This window comes from Schizosaccharomyces cryophilus (genome assembly GCF_000004155.1).
Source record: "Schizosaccharomyces cryophilus OY26 unplaced genomic scaffold supercont4.1, whole genome shotgun sequence".
Classification (NCBI taxonomy): Eukaryota; Fungi; Ascomycota; class Schizosaccharomycetes; order Schizosaccharomycetales; family Schizosaccharomycetaceae; genus Schizosaccharomyces; species Schizosaccharomyces cryophilus.
Genome location: NW_013185624.1, coordinates 101,252 through 116,857, shown reverse-complemented (window position 1 = coordinate 116,857; position 15,606 = coordinate 101,252). Strand labels below are relative to the sequence as shown.

Genomic DNA, 15,606 nt, shown 5'->3' with positions numbered 1-15,606 from the left:
TACACAATATACAATGACCTTATATTAAGAGAAAATATTGGATACATCATGAATTGTATAACTTTATTCAGCTTACAGCATGTGATTCAATCTAAATTTGGATTAAAACGACTTTTCAGATTGAATACTTAAGTAACTTGTTTTGTACCTGTTACTCAAATGCAACGTGGATATTAGAACTAATTCATTTCATATAAATAATATTCGTTTAGTCAAATTCTGTTTAAGTTGATTTGGACTCCAAAGTATTGATAGCAGCTTCTGCAGTTGATTTAGCACTTTGGGGATTCACTCCGGTTACAATTCTGCCGTCGACCTGAACGAAATCCGACACGGGAGTAGGAGGGTTGATATATTTCGCTTCAGCCTGTTCTAAAATTTCATTTAGGAATCCTATATTGTGGTTTCTCATAGAAGTAGAGAGCCCCATCATTACTTCTCCTGCGTGAGTAAACGCAGTTACATTTTTCCCATAAACAACGGATTTCCCGACAGGACACTTTGAGTTTTTAACATGTGCCAACAAAACCGGGCCGTGGCAAACAGCTGCTAGAATTCCTTTATTATCGTAAACTTTAGCTGCCAAGTTCTGTACGCCTTTGGCTGTAGGAAGATCAAACATAGCACCATGTCCTCCTGCAACAAACAACAGTGGGTATTCATTAGGATCGACATCCTTGGCAGCTTTTGTATTTTTCAAATAGGTCCAAAACTCTTCATTCTTATCATCGAGAACTTGTTTTTCCAATTCTCCTAAATTTGTTTCGGTCAAAGAATGATCATCAAACCTGCATTGTCCCGACTCAGATACCATCTGAACATCGTATCCGGCTTTCCTGAATACCTTGAATGGAACAAGGGTTTCAGAAAAATATGCACCTGTTTTCATGCCATCTAGATAAAAAGGGCCATAGTAACTAGTAGTGGCCAGCAACACCTTCTTTGTGGTCATCTTGCTGATTGTAAGTTTTGCTATTTTGACGGTGGAATTTTGAGTATATATATGAATCCCTTCTGAGATATGGTTGTCGCCTCTTAAGTCATAATACACTTTACATACCTAAGATGACCGAGATGTAGCATCATCACTAACATATAGCAGAGGACAAATAACAAAATGTATATATATATATACAAACACATGTATACGTACAGATATACCAAGATTCACACAAATCATGTAATAACATATTATAAAAAAAATCAAAGAATTTATGTATGACGATGCTTTCCGGAAACATCATCTATTAAATTTAACTACAGATATTATAAAATCAGTCACTTATCCTTTCTCGTATATTTCTTTCAGAAACTTATATAATGCATTCACTCCAAATTTTTGAGACCATTCCTCTAAAGTTATACGATTTAAATATAAAAAGGGAGTTTCCGTAACGAATATACCATTATGGATGCCATTCTTTTCAATCAATATTCTTTCAGGATATTTCTTCCCAAAGGAAGACTTTTCAAAGCTCCATTCTAAAATTTCATCTCTTAAAACTTCATTCTCACCAACCAATAATAGAAAGTTGCCTAATTTAAAAGTTGGAATTTCTGACCAAAAGTCATTACAAAAGTTCAAATTTATATTCGTGGAAGGTAGAGAATATAAATGCTCATTTTGTCCAAAATACTCTCTTCCAAATTTTTGCAAAACTTCAAAGGACATAAAGTCTGTATAAGCGTTACTCACATAAGATTTAGCTTTCTTGGCATTAGTCAAATCCAGCCACGGCGAAATTAAAGCTACACCAGAAGGCCAGACAATATTTTCTGATTTGGACTTTTCATTTAGATGGTAAAGCATTGACAATGCCAAGTTCCCACCAGCAGAATCACCTATCAATATTATTTTTCTATACCCAAGAGAAACCAGCTTTTCGTAAACGCTTACACATTCTAGGATTTGTGTTGGATAGGTTCTCCCTTCAGGCATCAGGGAATAATCGACAAGCAATATAGAAGGCGGCTTCAAACCATTCTTCAAAAAGAGAGAATAAAGACTACTAAAAGCGAATATATTATACTTTGTATAAGGATAACTCATCATCCCTCCGTGAAGATGAATGATGATGAAGTCTTCTTTGCCCATTTGAGGGTGCTTAGCGAGCCAAGCAGAATCGGGAATATTCTTCTCAGTATTCTTTCGAGTGAATACTTTCCCGTAGTTGGGAATACTTCCAAGTGGGTTCAATTCATTCTCGTTCCGTCCTAGAATATCAAATAAGTGGTCAATGCCACAGAGCTTGATATCTCTCAGAGTCGTTCCACTAGACATATGCAAGATAGTCATACAAACCAGGTTCAATAAAAGGCTCCTTTGGAAGGCTTCATGTTTCTGGAATCTTGTTCCCGCAGTTACGTACTGTATAGATGTCCAGAGCAATATAAGAGGAAGAGTAATTATTCGCTGAAAGAACGGGAAAGACATTATAAAATACAGAAATAAAATGAAAGTTTCGTTTACAAGCAAACAGGCGGACCGCTCACTAAAAGTTTGTAAAGAAGAAAATTGTTTCGATTAGTAAATACTAACATATGATGTTAAATTTTTGGTCTTTTATATTTCATTCATTAGTCAGCTGTAGGCCAATATTGCTGTAGCTGTCTCTATGGAGTACTACTGTAACAGTTCTCAGTTTAAAGCAAATTGTTACTTTTATCTGGTTCGTTAATGTTACTTACATCATCACTTTTTCAGTCCTTCAAACAAAGTAGTGTATAAACGATAAGACAAAGGTTTACATCTTCAGTAGCTGAATATATGATGGAACCATCATGTTCAATCCAATGAAGTAGCTTTCTGCGCTGTTATAGAAGCAAAGTGAGAATATGTATGTAGTAGGTGTTTATATACTTTCTTCGCTTTAAAATCTAATAGAAGTTCACATGTAAACCAATTATTAAGAAAATTGTATTTCGTTACAAATAGCTTTTAACCTTAAGTAGTTGTCAGCAACTTTCTAAAATTTCACACCGGTTAGATTGACAATCAGGAGTCAAAAAGAAACAAGTCTCTGATATTGATAAAAATTGACTTTATGGACATATTGTGTACCTTTGAGAAACGATAATTGTCGGTTCAGAGTAGACTAATACTGGACAAAACAATACACCCCTAATAAAACACAGTGGTATTTTCCTCTTTTACCAAGAAACAACTTCGTTTTTTGAAACAAAAGAGACATGCTTTACCAAGAAGTTTCCCCCGCCCTTTCAGATAGAAACAAAGGCCTTTGTTTTTATTTGTTATCAGCATGAAAAGATGCGAATGAGGAGTCGTTACTGAATGTACTTATTTTTTTATTCTCTTTAATTTCTATCTACTTTTCCATCTCCATACGTCGTATTCTTATATTCATTCACCTATTGTTCTTGCAAAATGCCGGTCGCAACTCAAAGACAAACATCCCCGCAACGGATCTCTAATTATTATTACTGCTTTGATAAAAATTTTGATTATTCTTCATGTCTCCGCTTGTGTTGTACCCTTGATCTTGAATCAAATCGACAATTCATTTGAACAATGGAAAATTTCGTTTAGAACAATAGGATCCTAAACAAAGAGAGCGTTAGATCGGTTCACTCGGAAACACCAGTAAAAGGTATAAATATCGGTCAACTTGAAGAAGAATTCAACATCCAAAGCTTGATTTCCAATTTTAAATCATTTGCTTTTGCTTTTTGATCAATTATAACACTTCGCTTTTTCATCTCGAATTATCAAAATGGACGCTATGAACAACACTCCCGCCACTTCCAACTCTTCTTCTCTTGCCAATAACTCTCCCTCCAAGCCCACTGTCACTACTAGCGGTGCTTATTGGTACCAACCCAAACCTCCTGCAATGTGGTAAGACGATTCTATCTTTTCTATATGAAGGATTCTATGAGTCAGATGCTAACAACGTTTTTAGTGTCATTGCTTAAGTTTTATGAAACTTTTACTTTACTATTTCTATTTTGATTCCACTCACTTTGTATATACATCGTGACTTTTCTAATAATCCTTAATTACAATGCTTTAATTAATATTAACCTTTTGCGAATTTTTTGAATAAATTTTGTCTTCTTTAGTGTCTATTATACGGGGTAGAAGCTTTAACTAAATCGTGTTTCATTGAAATTTTTGCATGATAAGTGGGTTGTAGTTATCATAAGGTTTTGGATCATTCTATACAGCTTTTATTCATAAAGTTTAGAAAAAAAGCAAAAAGATTATGTAAATGAGATCTTTGAGCGCTTTAAATCAGCCTTCGGCTCCTTCCATTGTAAGCGAAAAAAGTTCGCATATCATCTGCTTCTCCTTTTTTTTTTAACCATAGTGTATGGCTGCTATATCTTTATAGGTCTAAATTCCTTTTTGGATGAATAATAATAGTTCCTGTTTACGATACCACCACTATTTACGAAAGGATCAGAGCACCTCGGATGAACAGATTATAAGAGAAATGCTAAAGATTCTTAACACAATTAACATACAGGTTTGTTTAATTCCTAAATTCTCGATACTATACTTAAAAAAACAAAAACACCAAAATGAACGTACTTTAAAAAAGAGATAAAAGGACTTGCTACTTGTGTTTATAAGTACACAAGTGCGATGCGATCATATACTATAAAACATGAATGTCAGTGAAAGTTGCTTATAATTAATATATCGTGCAAGCGAGTATTCAGTTAAAAACCGGATTCTGTGAAGTCTCTCGTTTTTCTCCTTATTTGACTGAAGTTTCATTCAGGTTTAAAGGGGTTTTTTTAACCAACAAGAGAGGGTATTGTTTTAGTATTTTTCTTTTTCAATTTCGCCATTGACTTTTCGCGTGAAGTGATTGATGGGTTAGGAACGCTAGCTGACTTTTATTAGTTGGCGAACAATTTTAGATTCGTTATTAATGGACAAATAACCTTTTACTAATTGGAGCGGGTTCTTAATCTGAGAATACTGAAAGTTTACGATGTTAACCTTGACCAAGGATTTCCAAAGTACGGGCTCTTACATTTTAGCTATTGGAACTATGGAAAATTTATGTGTACTTCAAGGAAAGTGTCTGAATCTTTCCATTTATTAACATTCAGCATAATTTGCAAGCTTGGAAAATATTCCCTCCCATAAAGTTTTATATGTTAGCATCTAGTCGTTATTGAACCAGGTTCTTAAACAATATTATAATTTTTAAATACCTTTTTTGACTATTTTTTTTTTATTTTTTTTTTCTATTTCTCCTTCGTTACAGGAATACTATAAACCTTTCTTTTATATAGATCCAACCATCTATTTACTGACTTCGTTATATTGTCCGTTTTGTGACGTCGCCAAAGTAGCTACCCAAAATTATTTACCTGTAGCTGTCATGGTTATGACGAATGAAAGTACAGATAAAAAAATAAGCGACTAAGCATTGGCTCATTCATGCGTTTGCTCGCTATGACATCTCCTATAGTTGGTTGCCTAATGACCATAGATGTGAGGCGTAGATGAACCAATCAGTATGCTCTTAATTGACTTATTTATGAATAAAGCAACTTGAATACGTTGTAAGGATAAAATGGTTCCGTCATGTAAACATAGGAAAAAGCTGGATGGTACTGATAATTCATCATTTTTGGTTGCTAATATGCAATGGATTCAATGATGAACAGTTGAAATCAGCTAGGAGTCCTAAAATTACCTAAAGCTTCTTTCAAATTATTCATATATAAGTTGGCCAAGGAGCTTTCAGACTATAAGCCAGTTCGAATGTTGAAACAACGTTTTCTTGTTTTACCATTATTAACATTCAAAAGAACATACACTAGCAATATGTCAAGAATTTCAGACGTGGTTTTCAAAGATCATCGAGAGTTGCAGGATTACTACAACAAAATCAAGGTTGCTAAAGATACTGATACGGCAATTCGTTGGCAAAATCAATTTGTATGGGAGTTGGCTAGACACTCTGTAGCAGAGGAAATTGTTGTTTATCCAAAATTCCAAAAATACCTTGGAGATGTTGGTAAATCATTAGCGGAAAAAGACCGAAATGAGCATCAAATTGTCAAAGATTATTTGTACAAGTTTCAATCTTTGAGCCCAGGCCAGACGGAATATATCCCAACAATTGATGCCTTGATGAGCAATCTTCAAAAACATATTGAAGAAGAAGAAACTGAAGATTTTCCTCAGTTGGAAAGTAAGTTATTAGCAGATGAGTCAAAGGAGATGGCGCAAAGTTTTGAAAGAACAAAGACGCTTGTTCCTACTCAAAGTCATCCATCTGCTCCTAACAAACCTCCTTTCGAAACCGTTGTTGGATTGCTTTCAGCACCCCTTGACAAGTTACAGGATTTAATGAAACGTTGGCCGTAAGCTTCATTATAATTAGTTTATTTTTGCTAATATAGGAATGATTTAATAATATTTTTAACAATTCATTTTACTTTAATAATAGGATGATGCCTCCAGATCACCTTTGGATATGATTTATTCGTAGATAAACTTTCGTTACTCTTTCAAACAGCATGGAACAAGACCAATTAGTCGTAAAAGAATATAGTCACAAATTCTGTCTTTCAAATGGTATTCATATGTACTCATATAATCCTTTAATATCTTCCACCGTTTACTCTTTCGATCATGCAACTGTCCTTACTAGTAGCTTTGATGATTTCCAGGATATAATGCTCTTAAGACTCACGTTCTAGCTTTTAGATTATAAGTATGTGCGTTTACTAGAATCATATATACGTCGTCGTTCAGATTTTGTCATTTTATTTTGGACTTTGAGGGACAAATTAATCTTCAAAAAATTGGTGAAATTAGTTTAAGCTACAAAAAGATCATCCTTTTTCAGCGAAAAGTATGGTATTATTTGTTTAAGGAATAAATACTGAGTACAGAGGATTAAAACTATCTTCATATTATTAATACTCAAGAAATAACTCCATGATTCGTATTCAACGTTAAGGCTTTTTCTGTGATTAACACATTCATAATATTATGATGTAGATCTTTTTATCATTAATGTGAAACTAGTTCGCTTATTATGAGTCTTATTTGTTTGGATGCATTAATAGCACTTAAGCTCTAACTTGTAATGTGGTTAAGTAATAAACAAAGACATTATTGAGGATTTCAGCATCTCAATTTCATCTCCAAAGCTCTCTTAGAACAATTGAAGGCATTTAATAAGAATTACATATCATATAAATTTATGCAGAGCCTTTGCATATAGTCGATAATTAAGTATATAGATTGGAGATATTATAAACTAAAAGAAAAGAGCTTATAAGAATCGACGAGATGCAATGTCAATTTAGCTGACCATTTAAGCTTAAAGCTGAAATATCTGACTGAGGTTATATCCATTTAAAATAGGCTATTTTCACCACATTCATACTAGTTGATGGTTACGGTTCTCTGGGATTACTCCTTCGTAATTTTAAAATATAAGAATAGTTATAAGTTAAAAAAATATGAAATTAATAACTACATTCTTTCGATCTGTTTCCGATTTTTACAATATCAACCGAGAATTTACTTTTAAGTCCAATACGAAGTTTTTCTTATCTTAAGCATACTCCCCAAGTCCGAACAATTTTATTCTCATAGTCAAAGGAAGTAATAAATGTTCCTAAAGAAAATATCGGTGCCAAAGTTTATTTGGTTACTACCATCCAGAGAAGATTGTTCATAACAAGAGTTCCAGCAAATATTGTTCTCTTCCACTGTATAATCCTGAACTGACAACCTAAATTTTTCCCCGTTGAAGACAAATACTATCAGGGGCATCGCAAGGACACGACCATTGCCTGGGTCTCCTAATAGGTTATTGAGAGCAGATGTTAGTTTTCTATCAATTAACGTTGGAGTAGTGCCTGTGTCAAGTACTCCTTTGTAGTTGATACCCTTTTGTAAGATACAATTTTTATTCCCATACTTATCAAGACACAAAATACTGTCAACAGTAACGCAAAATCCGTCAGTAGTGCAATTATCGTTTTCATGCCAAGTGAACCCATTTCTCGTTATTTTGGAATCCGGTCCTCCAAGAATTAAAGAACTTTTTTTAGGATCGTCTAACATATATAAAATGATGCATTGCCGGGTGATACCAGTTATTTGTCAAAAAGAGCACGAAATGCATTCGTCCTAGATCCAGAAGAACTAGCACCGCGTGACATTTTCATGATTCCGTTAGCATGAGGACCTACACGTGTAGCAGCGCCGAATAACTGATTACGGACTTCATGATCTCCCAACCGAAATGTGTCTCCATACATCTCAACATTAACAGAAGATGATAGGTAACCAATATCTCTTGATCTCCTTTGGTCATGAGCTAAAGATAAATTTGAAGGATCATATAATTATGGGTTGTCGGTGCAACCCTTGCTTGTGCCGTTCATCATGGGCACCCATAAAGCAGTACTGCCCGTATCAATTAGGACATCAAAGGTTTGCGCTGGCGTACCTAGGTCAACTTGCACGAAGTATAATCGCAGGTAACTATGTCCACTCAATGGGAATTCTTCAGAACGCTTTATCTTTGTATTGTTCGTATAATCCAAGTTCCCCCCACCAAGGTTCAAATGTGGGGATGCCACTCGTTTAATCGGAAGTAAAAGAGAAGAAGCTGGTGCTTGAACGGTAGCAACTGAATGAGAAAAGAAGGCAGCAAAGATCATGAGAAAGAGCATAAGTACAATTGCTTATTGGCGATGACTAGATAAAACGAACTATATATATTTGTAAGCTTCTGATTTAAGGATATCAATTTTCGTTATCAAAAATATATATATCGTAATACGTTGTGGGATGTGACTCAGAATTTCTTCCTGCTGGTATCCTGGTGGTAACTAGCGCTTGAAACCTGTTTTTACGTTTCCGTCCCGATAGAATTTTAACAATGGGAACTTGTATAATTTTATTACGCTTATGCTGGTAATTGTCAAGTAGATCAGAAAGTCTCAAGGCACGACACACCTTTTTTCCTTATGCCTACTGTTAAACATCGAAGAAAGAGTCATTATTTAACGATAATATGGTTCCTCGGAGGGTGAAACCTTCAATGGTCATCGAGATGTATAATTAAGGTATAATATTTGTTTCTTGTTTATTTAGCTATTTTTTACCCCTTCGCAACCCACATTTTGCATTCTTGTGATCTACTTCCTGAAAAAAAAAAAAGACACTATGGAGTCATTAACGTAATATTTCCTTCGCTTTCTTGATCATCATTCAAGATGAGTGTCTTTCATCAATTGACGACAAACATTCACAAGTAATATTCTATCCTTTTTAGAAGAGTTGAGTCAACAAACGTTATAGGCCTTTGTACCTTCAACGGTGGTTTTCTTAAACATTCCCCCACTTTACGAAATACCCCACTTGTAACCCTTTTAAAGTTGGTTGTGACCTATCGTCCAAGTGAATAACATTGGTTATCTCAAATACAGAAATATCCTTAAATGGTCGTTACCACCCTTAAATCAGGAAAATAAACACTTCATAACTTACCTTTCCCAATACGTTTGAAATCACTAGCAATCCCGAAGAAGTATCGAACTTTTATGAAAATAAGATAAGGAAGAATGAATGAAGGTTTACCCGCACATCAAGAAAACTTGTCTACGAACGATGAACTTTTGTATGCAAACGAATTTGCTATTCCTCCTCCAAGACAGGAAAATGTTACTGAATTAACTCGCTATTTGAATGCATTTAAAAATGCTTATAACGATAAAAAATACGAGTGCGAGAGGCATGAGCTTGAATATAATCTTGAGCGAATAGCGTTAAGAAATCGAGATATGGATTTGGCTAACAATCAATTTCAAAGTAACATACGTATGCTTGAACAAATGCGTATCATTGAAAACCGTTTGAATAGTTATAGAAATGCAGAGGAATCCAACAACATTCAGCCTCCAAGCTGGTTCGTTAACTTTTTTAATGATCCTAACGTCGGATTCGTTGCTATAAAACGGGAACTAATTTCCTTAGAAGAACGAATGAATCAACGGCTTGAAGCCATGGAGGCAAGACAAAATCAACGATTTGAAGCCTTAGAAGAACGAATGAATCAACGGTTTGAAGCCATGGAGGCAAGACAAATTCAACGGCTTGAAGCCTTAGAAGAACGAATGAATCAACGGTTTGAAGCCATGGAGGCAAGACAAAATCAACGATTTGAAGCCTTGGATGGACGACTTTATGGAATAGAACAAAAATTGAACAGACAAGAGTACAGATATTGCAGATTGCACAACATCCAACTGAGATTTTTAGGAAAATCGGTTGAAGTCGTTCCATTCTTAAACGCTGAAGAACCCGATTCAGATTTACCGAGAATTCATTCGGTTGAAGATATTGAAAATTTAACAAAAAACCAATGTACTAACTATCTTGATGGTTATGGAATCCGATATGGACCCAATGAAACGATAAAATTGAAGGAACGTCTTCGTGATGCCGTGGGATTACAGTCTTTAGGAGATGCCGAGTTTCGATTTTCTGAGTTCAGCTGATTTTATTTCCGGACATTTGTTTTATTCGTTGCAAGAAAATTAATTGAATGAGTTTTTCGTTGTTTAATGTTTTAGCGAAATAATTTTTGTGTCATGGATCCTACTGTCCAAGGTATACTCTCAACGGAGCATGTTTAGTCATTCGTAATCATTGCTATAGGGAAATCATTGATTATTCGCGAGGGTGAAAGAGAACCTAAAAAAGTTGAGGATGTTTCCAAAAGTGCTAACGGCGAAGGTAATATATTCATGATCTTAGTATTATTATTTATTTATTTTACATTTCTTAGAACTCGTTATTAATGTTCTCTAATAATGTTTATGAGCCCCATTTTGCCTAGCATTGAACACCTGGAGGCATGCTATACTTAGGTAATTATAATGCATTATAATAAGTATATAAACAAAAAAAAGACTATTTTTCTAAACTTTGCAAGAAATACTTTTAGGGTTCACTGTTTGTTTTGTGAATGTATATATTTCAGATTGAAAAGTACACGATTTTAATTCTGTCTATGACAACTAATGCAAGATCTAAAAAAGCAGAAGTTTTACTATGCTAGCAAAATATTTCCTGTCAAATACCAATCCGTCAGTATAATGTAAAAATCATAAAAATCATAAAAATAATTGGTTAGATACTGTAATTCAAATCATCTATACTAATTTGAAGCGAGGTTGAAACAGTGCAAATGTCATCTTTTATATGGGGAAAAATGATGATAAAGATGAAACAAAAGAAAAGGTAGAACAATATCGGTATTGTAAAAACTCTGCTTGATATCATGTCTCCTATGGGTTGGGATGATTTCTACCAAGTTGCAAATACACAAAGCAACCATGATTTACAAAAATCCATACTGAACAAAATGAGACTGCGCAATTGGCCGGCAAAGATGAAAATGTACAGAAAATAAAGAGTTACAATGAAAGGATTCATTTGTAAGGCATACTCGAATTGGAATATTACTTTGCTTATGCATATATACCGGTAAAGTGTCCTTCATTTAACTTAGCTCTAAAACAGATATACAAAAAGATAGAGCCGCAAATATTTTTACCAATGCAAAAAGTAGCAAATAAAGAAATGATATAATGGCGTATCATAACGAGTAAACATCCGTCATGAAATCACCATATTGTATAATTCCGGTATCCTTCTACAAGATACCGGAAATTCTGATATTCGTTCGAGCAATGCATAGTGTAAATTGAGAGATGCGGGGCAAATTATCTGTATTGTCGCCATGTACGAATGGAATAACACCGCTTAATAACGCGAGAATCGCTTCCTTACGGTTTCTCATCTAAAAAATCTCAGCTTACTGCTTACTTCTCGTCCTCAATTCAGTGAGCCTGGCTAACATATAACAGTTTGAAGTATTCAACCAACTTTTAAAGCTACTTCATAAGCACACTCCTTATTTCCCCTCTATCAACTCGTATAATATGAAACCATTTGGATTTCTCAAAGGCTTCTTAAGTGTATCCTAAATTGGTATGGCATGAAGTTGAGTCCTTTGCAAAGGAAACATTCGTAGCTTTTACTAAGCCAAAATATTAGGCAGATATTCTTGCACTGTTTGGTGAATGTCAAATTGTCTATGAGCAATTCCTTTTTTTACTCTCAACCTTTTATTTTATGAAAATAGTCCCTTTTTTTTTTCTATTTTTTTTTATTCATTATGTACCGATAAAAATGCCATCACATTGTTATAAATAGAAAGTTACGCTTGAACTTTTTCATCCCCTTTTTATTAAAGATACCCGACGCTTTTTATTGCTATATTTTATGATGCAAAGTACTTCCCCACTTCATCGGACAAAGGACGAAAGAAAGGTGAACATCAATTTGTAAAAGAAGGATCTGAAATTATAAAAAAGGACAAAAAAAGTACACAAAGGTGAGTAGAATTTTTTAAAGACAGTGCTACAAGAATGATCCTCATGATTTCCGAGGGAATGAACCTTCAGTAAATCGCAGTCCAATTTTGAGAATGCGAGTTCCTAGACAGTTCCTCAAAGAACCATCTGGAACTAGTACATTAAAACTGATACTGATACTATAGACGGAAATACATTAAGGTTCTTTCCATTCCATCCTTTATTAGTCCCAAAATGGAGACTATATTAAAGTTCGGTATGAACATACTCCGCATATTCTTTTTATTCCTATAGGGCAAATAGCTCAGGAGCTATGTAACTTCTCCACTTTTAAATATCGGTTACTTCAATGAACGCCATTCTATAGGCCTTAAACTACATCATCCAACAGTATGGTCATGGGGGTTGATAGTAAATCATGAATAGTCAAAATGCTAAACGAGATCCAATTGGTTGCAGCGTTCATCACTCCGCTAAGTTTGGTTTTTAAACTTTTGCATCCCAATTTCGTTGACGCCGATGATCAAAACATACATATATATATAAGGTTTGAATCATTAGTGCGTTTGTCTTTCTTTCAAAATCTTTTACATTTTTCGTTAATTATCTACCTGGTGTTGTTTTAGTTTTTAGTTTTTTCGTGAATTCACTGTCTGTGATTTATCATTTACAATCCTTAATGAAGTCTTCTTTTTGAGCCTGGTTCATTTTTACTGTCTTGTCTTATAATTTTTGTTGTTTTCATTAATTATTTATAGCATTCAGTGCGTTTTCTAACTTCCCATAAAATGAGAAGATATATCACATCGGTATTGGTGGTGTTCATCTCTATGGCCGGATGGCTAGGTGGTGCTGATACTGGTTCAATCAGTGGAATCCTAAATATGAGAAATTTTCAAACTCGTTTTTCCGATCGTTATGATCCTTCTAAAAATACCTATTCTTATACTGCTGCTCGTCAAGGTCTTTTGACGGGTATGGTAAATGCTGGCTGTCTTTTCGGTGCCATGATTTCATCTCCCTTCACTGAAATCATAGGAAAGAGGAATTCCATTTGTTTTTTTAGCGCTTGTTATATTATAGGCCAGGTCGTACTAATTTCGTCAGTACATTCTTGGGTCCAAATATTAGTTGGAAAAATATTTGTAGGTCTAACAATCGGTGCATTGTCTGTACTTAGTCCAAGCTATCAGTCTGAAGTTGCTCCGCCCCAAATCCGTGGAGCAATCGTCTGTACTTATCAGGTATTTCAGACGTGTGGTACATTGGTGGCAGCTTGCATCAACTTGGGTACTCATAAACTCAGTGGAACAGCTTCTTGGAGAACCTCCTTTGGTATTAACATGCTTTGGGGAGTTTTTCTTATGATAGGTGTTCTTTTTCTTCCAGAATCCCCTAGATACCTCATTTACATTGGAAAAGAAGACAAAGCTCTTCAAGTAATGTGCGAGACTGCTGAGCTCAGTCCGGAAACAGAAATAATTCAAACAAATTTTAATACTATCAGGAGTGATATTGAAACTGAGATGGCCGGCGGTAAAGCAAAATGGACCGAGATACTTGGGGCCGAAATACGATACCGTACTGCACTTGGATTTTTAACTATGTTTTTAAGAGAACTTATTGGAAATAACTATTACTTTTATTACGCTACACAAGTATTTAGGGGAACTGGAATGACGAGTCCTTACCTTCCTGCAGTAATTTTGGGTGCAATCAATTTTGGTACGACTTTTTGTGTGCTGTATATTGTGGATCGAGTTGGAAGACGGTTACCTCTTATCATAGGTGCCGCTTTTCAATCTATTTGCTTTTTTATTTACGCGGCTGTCGGTGACAGGAAACTTTATAATCCAGACGGTTCTTCGGATACAAGAGCCGGTTCAGCTATGATCATCTTCTCATGTTTCTTTATATTCTCCTATTGTTGTTCTTGGGGACCTATAGGATGGGTGATTGTTGGTGAAACGTTTCCAATTCGATATCGTAGTAAATGCGCGGGTGTTGCAACCGCCGGAAACTGGCTAGGTAACTTTATGGTTTCTTTTTTTACCCCTTTTATATCCAATGCTATAGGCTTCAAATTGGGTTATGTTTATGCTTGCATTAATGTTCTTTCATCATTCCAAATATTCTTCATGGCGAAGGAAACGAAAGGTTTGACTTTAGAAGAGGTAAATGATCTCTACCTTTCTAATGTTAAGCCCTGGAATTCCTCTAATTATATTAAAAAAATTAAGGAAAGTCATACGAACTTTAGTAAAGAAGAAGAAAGACGAGAAAGGGAGAAATCCAAGGGAGTCCGAAATGAAGAGGAAGAATTTATTGAAAATGCCGATGCTATTAATTCCAAGGTTTAAGAGCTTACTTACTTCATTCGGCCTAGATAATTGTGCTCATCGTTATGTTGGTATGAAATCTCTAATGATTCTTCAAATTTCGTTATGATACTATTTTTATGATACCAAAAATTTGGAAGCATGATGTGTGTTCCTTTATACACGTTTTAGTGATGCGAACGCGCCGGTAAGCTTTAGTATATATACCCCGGGATACTTTACGAAAGCTAAATTGTTGATTGCAAACAGCTAAGACGTTTCAGCTATTCTTGTATTTTTGACTGTTTATTAATGTAATGAAATACTTATGCTAAGTTCTTTTTACGTTTTCTATTCACGATGTCTTATTTAGTACCTTGTGGATGATCTTGTGTTATAATTGGAGCAACTTGTTTGTCTATTATGGCTGTCTTAGAAGGTTTCTTTTTCATAGACAGCGACATTTGTCCAAGAATTATTAATACCCATAGATAAATTTACATACATATACGACATTGATTATAAAAAGTAATTTTTTAAGGGTGTTAGGTAAATTGAATGACGAAAACACGAGCAATTGGAAGTTAAAATTCGAAAGACCATTTTTTCTCTCAGTATGGTTTGATAGAGAAATTATTTTTATATGATACTTATACTGAACAGCTTATACTGATCCAGCAGTTTAATTTATTCATTAGAAGAAATATATTATTTAATCATGTGTGTATTGGTGTATTTACTCAACTTATAATACTACGGTACTAACAGGTGTCATAATTGGATCCCTCGTTAGCATTCATAATATAACAATTTGTTATAAGAATGGAATATTAGCTAATATCAGTTAATATTCATAAGCTTAAAGAATTGTGCTTGATAATAAGTAAACAAA

At 34.6% G+C, this 15,606-nt stretch overlaps 8 protein-coding genes across 8 annotated transcripts; 5 read left to right on the top strand and 3 right to left on the bottom strand.

The window, feature by feature from the left end:
• Nucleotides 1–167: 167 nt before the first annotated feature.
• On the bottom strand, nt 168–1,166 carry SPOG_03630 (ThiJ domain-containing protein). Its single transcript, XM_013165893.1, has one exon. It carries the CDS (start codon nt 950–952, stop codon nt 224–226), a length of 729 nt encoding a protein of 242 aa, XP_013021347.1. The 5' UTR covers nt 953–1,166; the 3' UTR covers nt 168–223.
• A 1-nt stretch (nt 1,167) lies between these two features.
• SPOG_03629 (uncharacterized protein) lies at nt 1,168–2,643 on the bottom strand. The gene has a single exon (XM_013165892.1). It carries the CDS (start codon nt 2,432–2,434, stop codon nt 1,283–1,285), a length of 1,152 nt encoding a protein of 383 aa, XP_013021346.1. The 5' UTR covers nt 2,435–2,643; the 3' UTR covers nt 1,168–1,282.
• Nucleotides 2,644–3,508: 865 nt separating this feature from the next.
• SPOG_05490 (uncharacterized protein) lies at nt 3,509–4,117 on the top strand. The gene is made up of 2 exons (XM_013166640.1): nt 3,509–3,856; nt 3,921–4,117. The coding sequence occupies exons 1-2, from the start codon at nt 3,732–3,734 to the stop codon at nt 3,931–3,933; spliced, it is 138 nt and encodes a 45-aa protein (XP_013022094.1). The 5' UTR covers nt 3,509–3,731; the 3' UTR covers nt 3,934–4,117.
• Nucleotides 4,118–5,555: 1,438 nt separating this feature from the next.
• On the top strand, nt 5,556–6,453 carry SPOG_03628 (cation binding protein). Its single transcript, XM_013165891.1, has one exon. The coding sequence runs from the start codon at nt 5,744–5,746 to the stop codon at nt 6,350–6,352; it is 609 nt and encodes a 202-aa protein (XP_013021345.1). The 5' UTR covers nt 5,556–5,743; the 3' UTR covers nt 6,353–6,453.
• A 13-nt stretch (nt 6,454–6,466) lies between these two features.
• On the top strand, nt 6,467–6,945 carry SPOG_05691 (uncharacterized protein). Its single transcript, XM_013166664.1, has one exon. It carries the CDS (start codon nt 6,505–6,507, stop codon nt 6,685–6,687), a length of 183 nt encoding a protein of 60 aa, XP_013022118.1. The 5' UTR covers nt 6,467–6,504; the 3' UTR covers nt 6,688–6,945.
• A 649-nt stretch (nt 6,946–7,594) lies between these two features.
• On the bottom strand, nt 7,595–8,670 carry SPOG_03627 (pepsin A; the record flags this gene model as incomplete). Its single annotated transcript, XM_013165890.1, has 3 exons — nt 7,595–8,061; nt 8,121–8,324; nt 8,373–8,670. The coding sequence occupies 3 exons, from the start codon at nt 8,668–8,670 to the stop codon at nt 7,595–7,597; spliced, it is 969 nt and encodes a 322-aa protein (XP_013021344.1).
• A 906-nt stretch (nt 8,671–9,576) lies between these two features.
• On the top strand, nt 9,577–10,947 carry SPOG_03626 (uncharacterized protein; the record flags this gene model as incomplete). The annotated part of the gene is made up of 3 exons (XM_013165889.1): nt 9,577–9,832; nt 9,890–10,089; nt 10,156–10,947. 3 exons carry the CDS (start codon nt 9,577–9,579, stop codon nt 10,510–10,512), a joined length of 813 nt encoding a protein of 270 aa, XP_013021343.1. The 3' UTR covers nt 10,513–10,947.
• Nucleotides 10,948–11,537: 590 nt separating this feature from the next.
• SPOG_03625 (hexose transporter Ght4) lies at nt 11,538–15,415 on the top strand. Its single transcript, XM_013165888.1, has one exon. It carries the CDS (start codon nt 13,185–13,187, stop codon nt 14,754–14,756), a length of 1,572 nt encoding a protein of 523 aa, XP_013021342.1. The 5' UTR covers nt 11,538–13,184; the 3' UTR covers nt 14,757–15,415.
• Nucleotides 15,416–15,606: the final 191 nt, after the last annotated feature.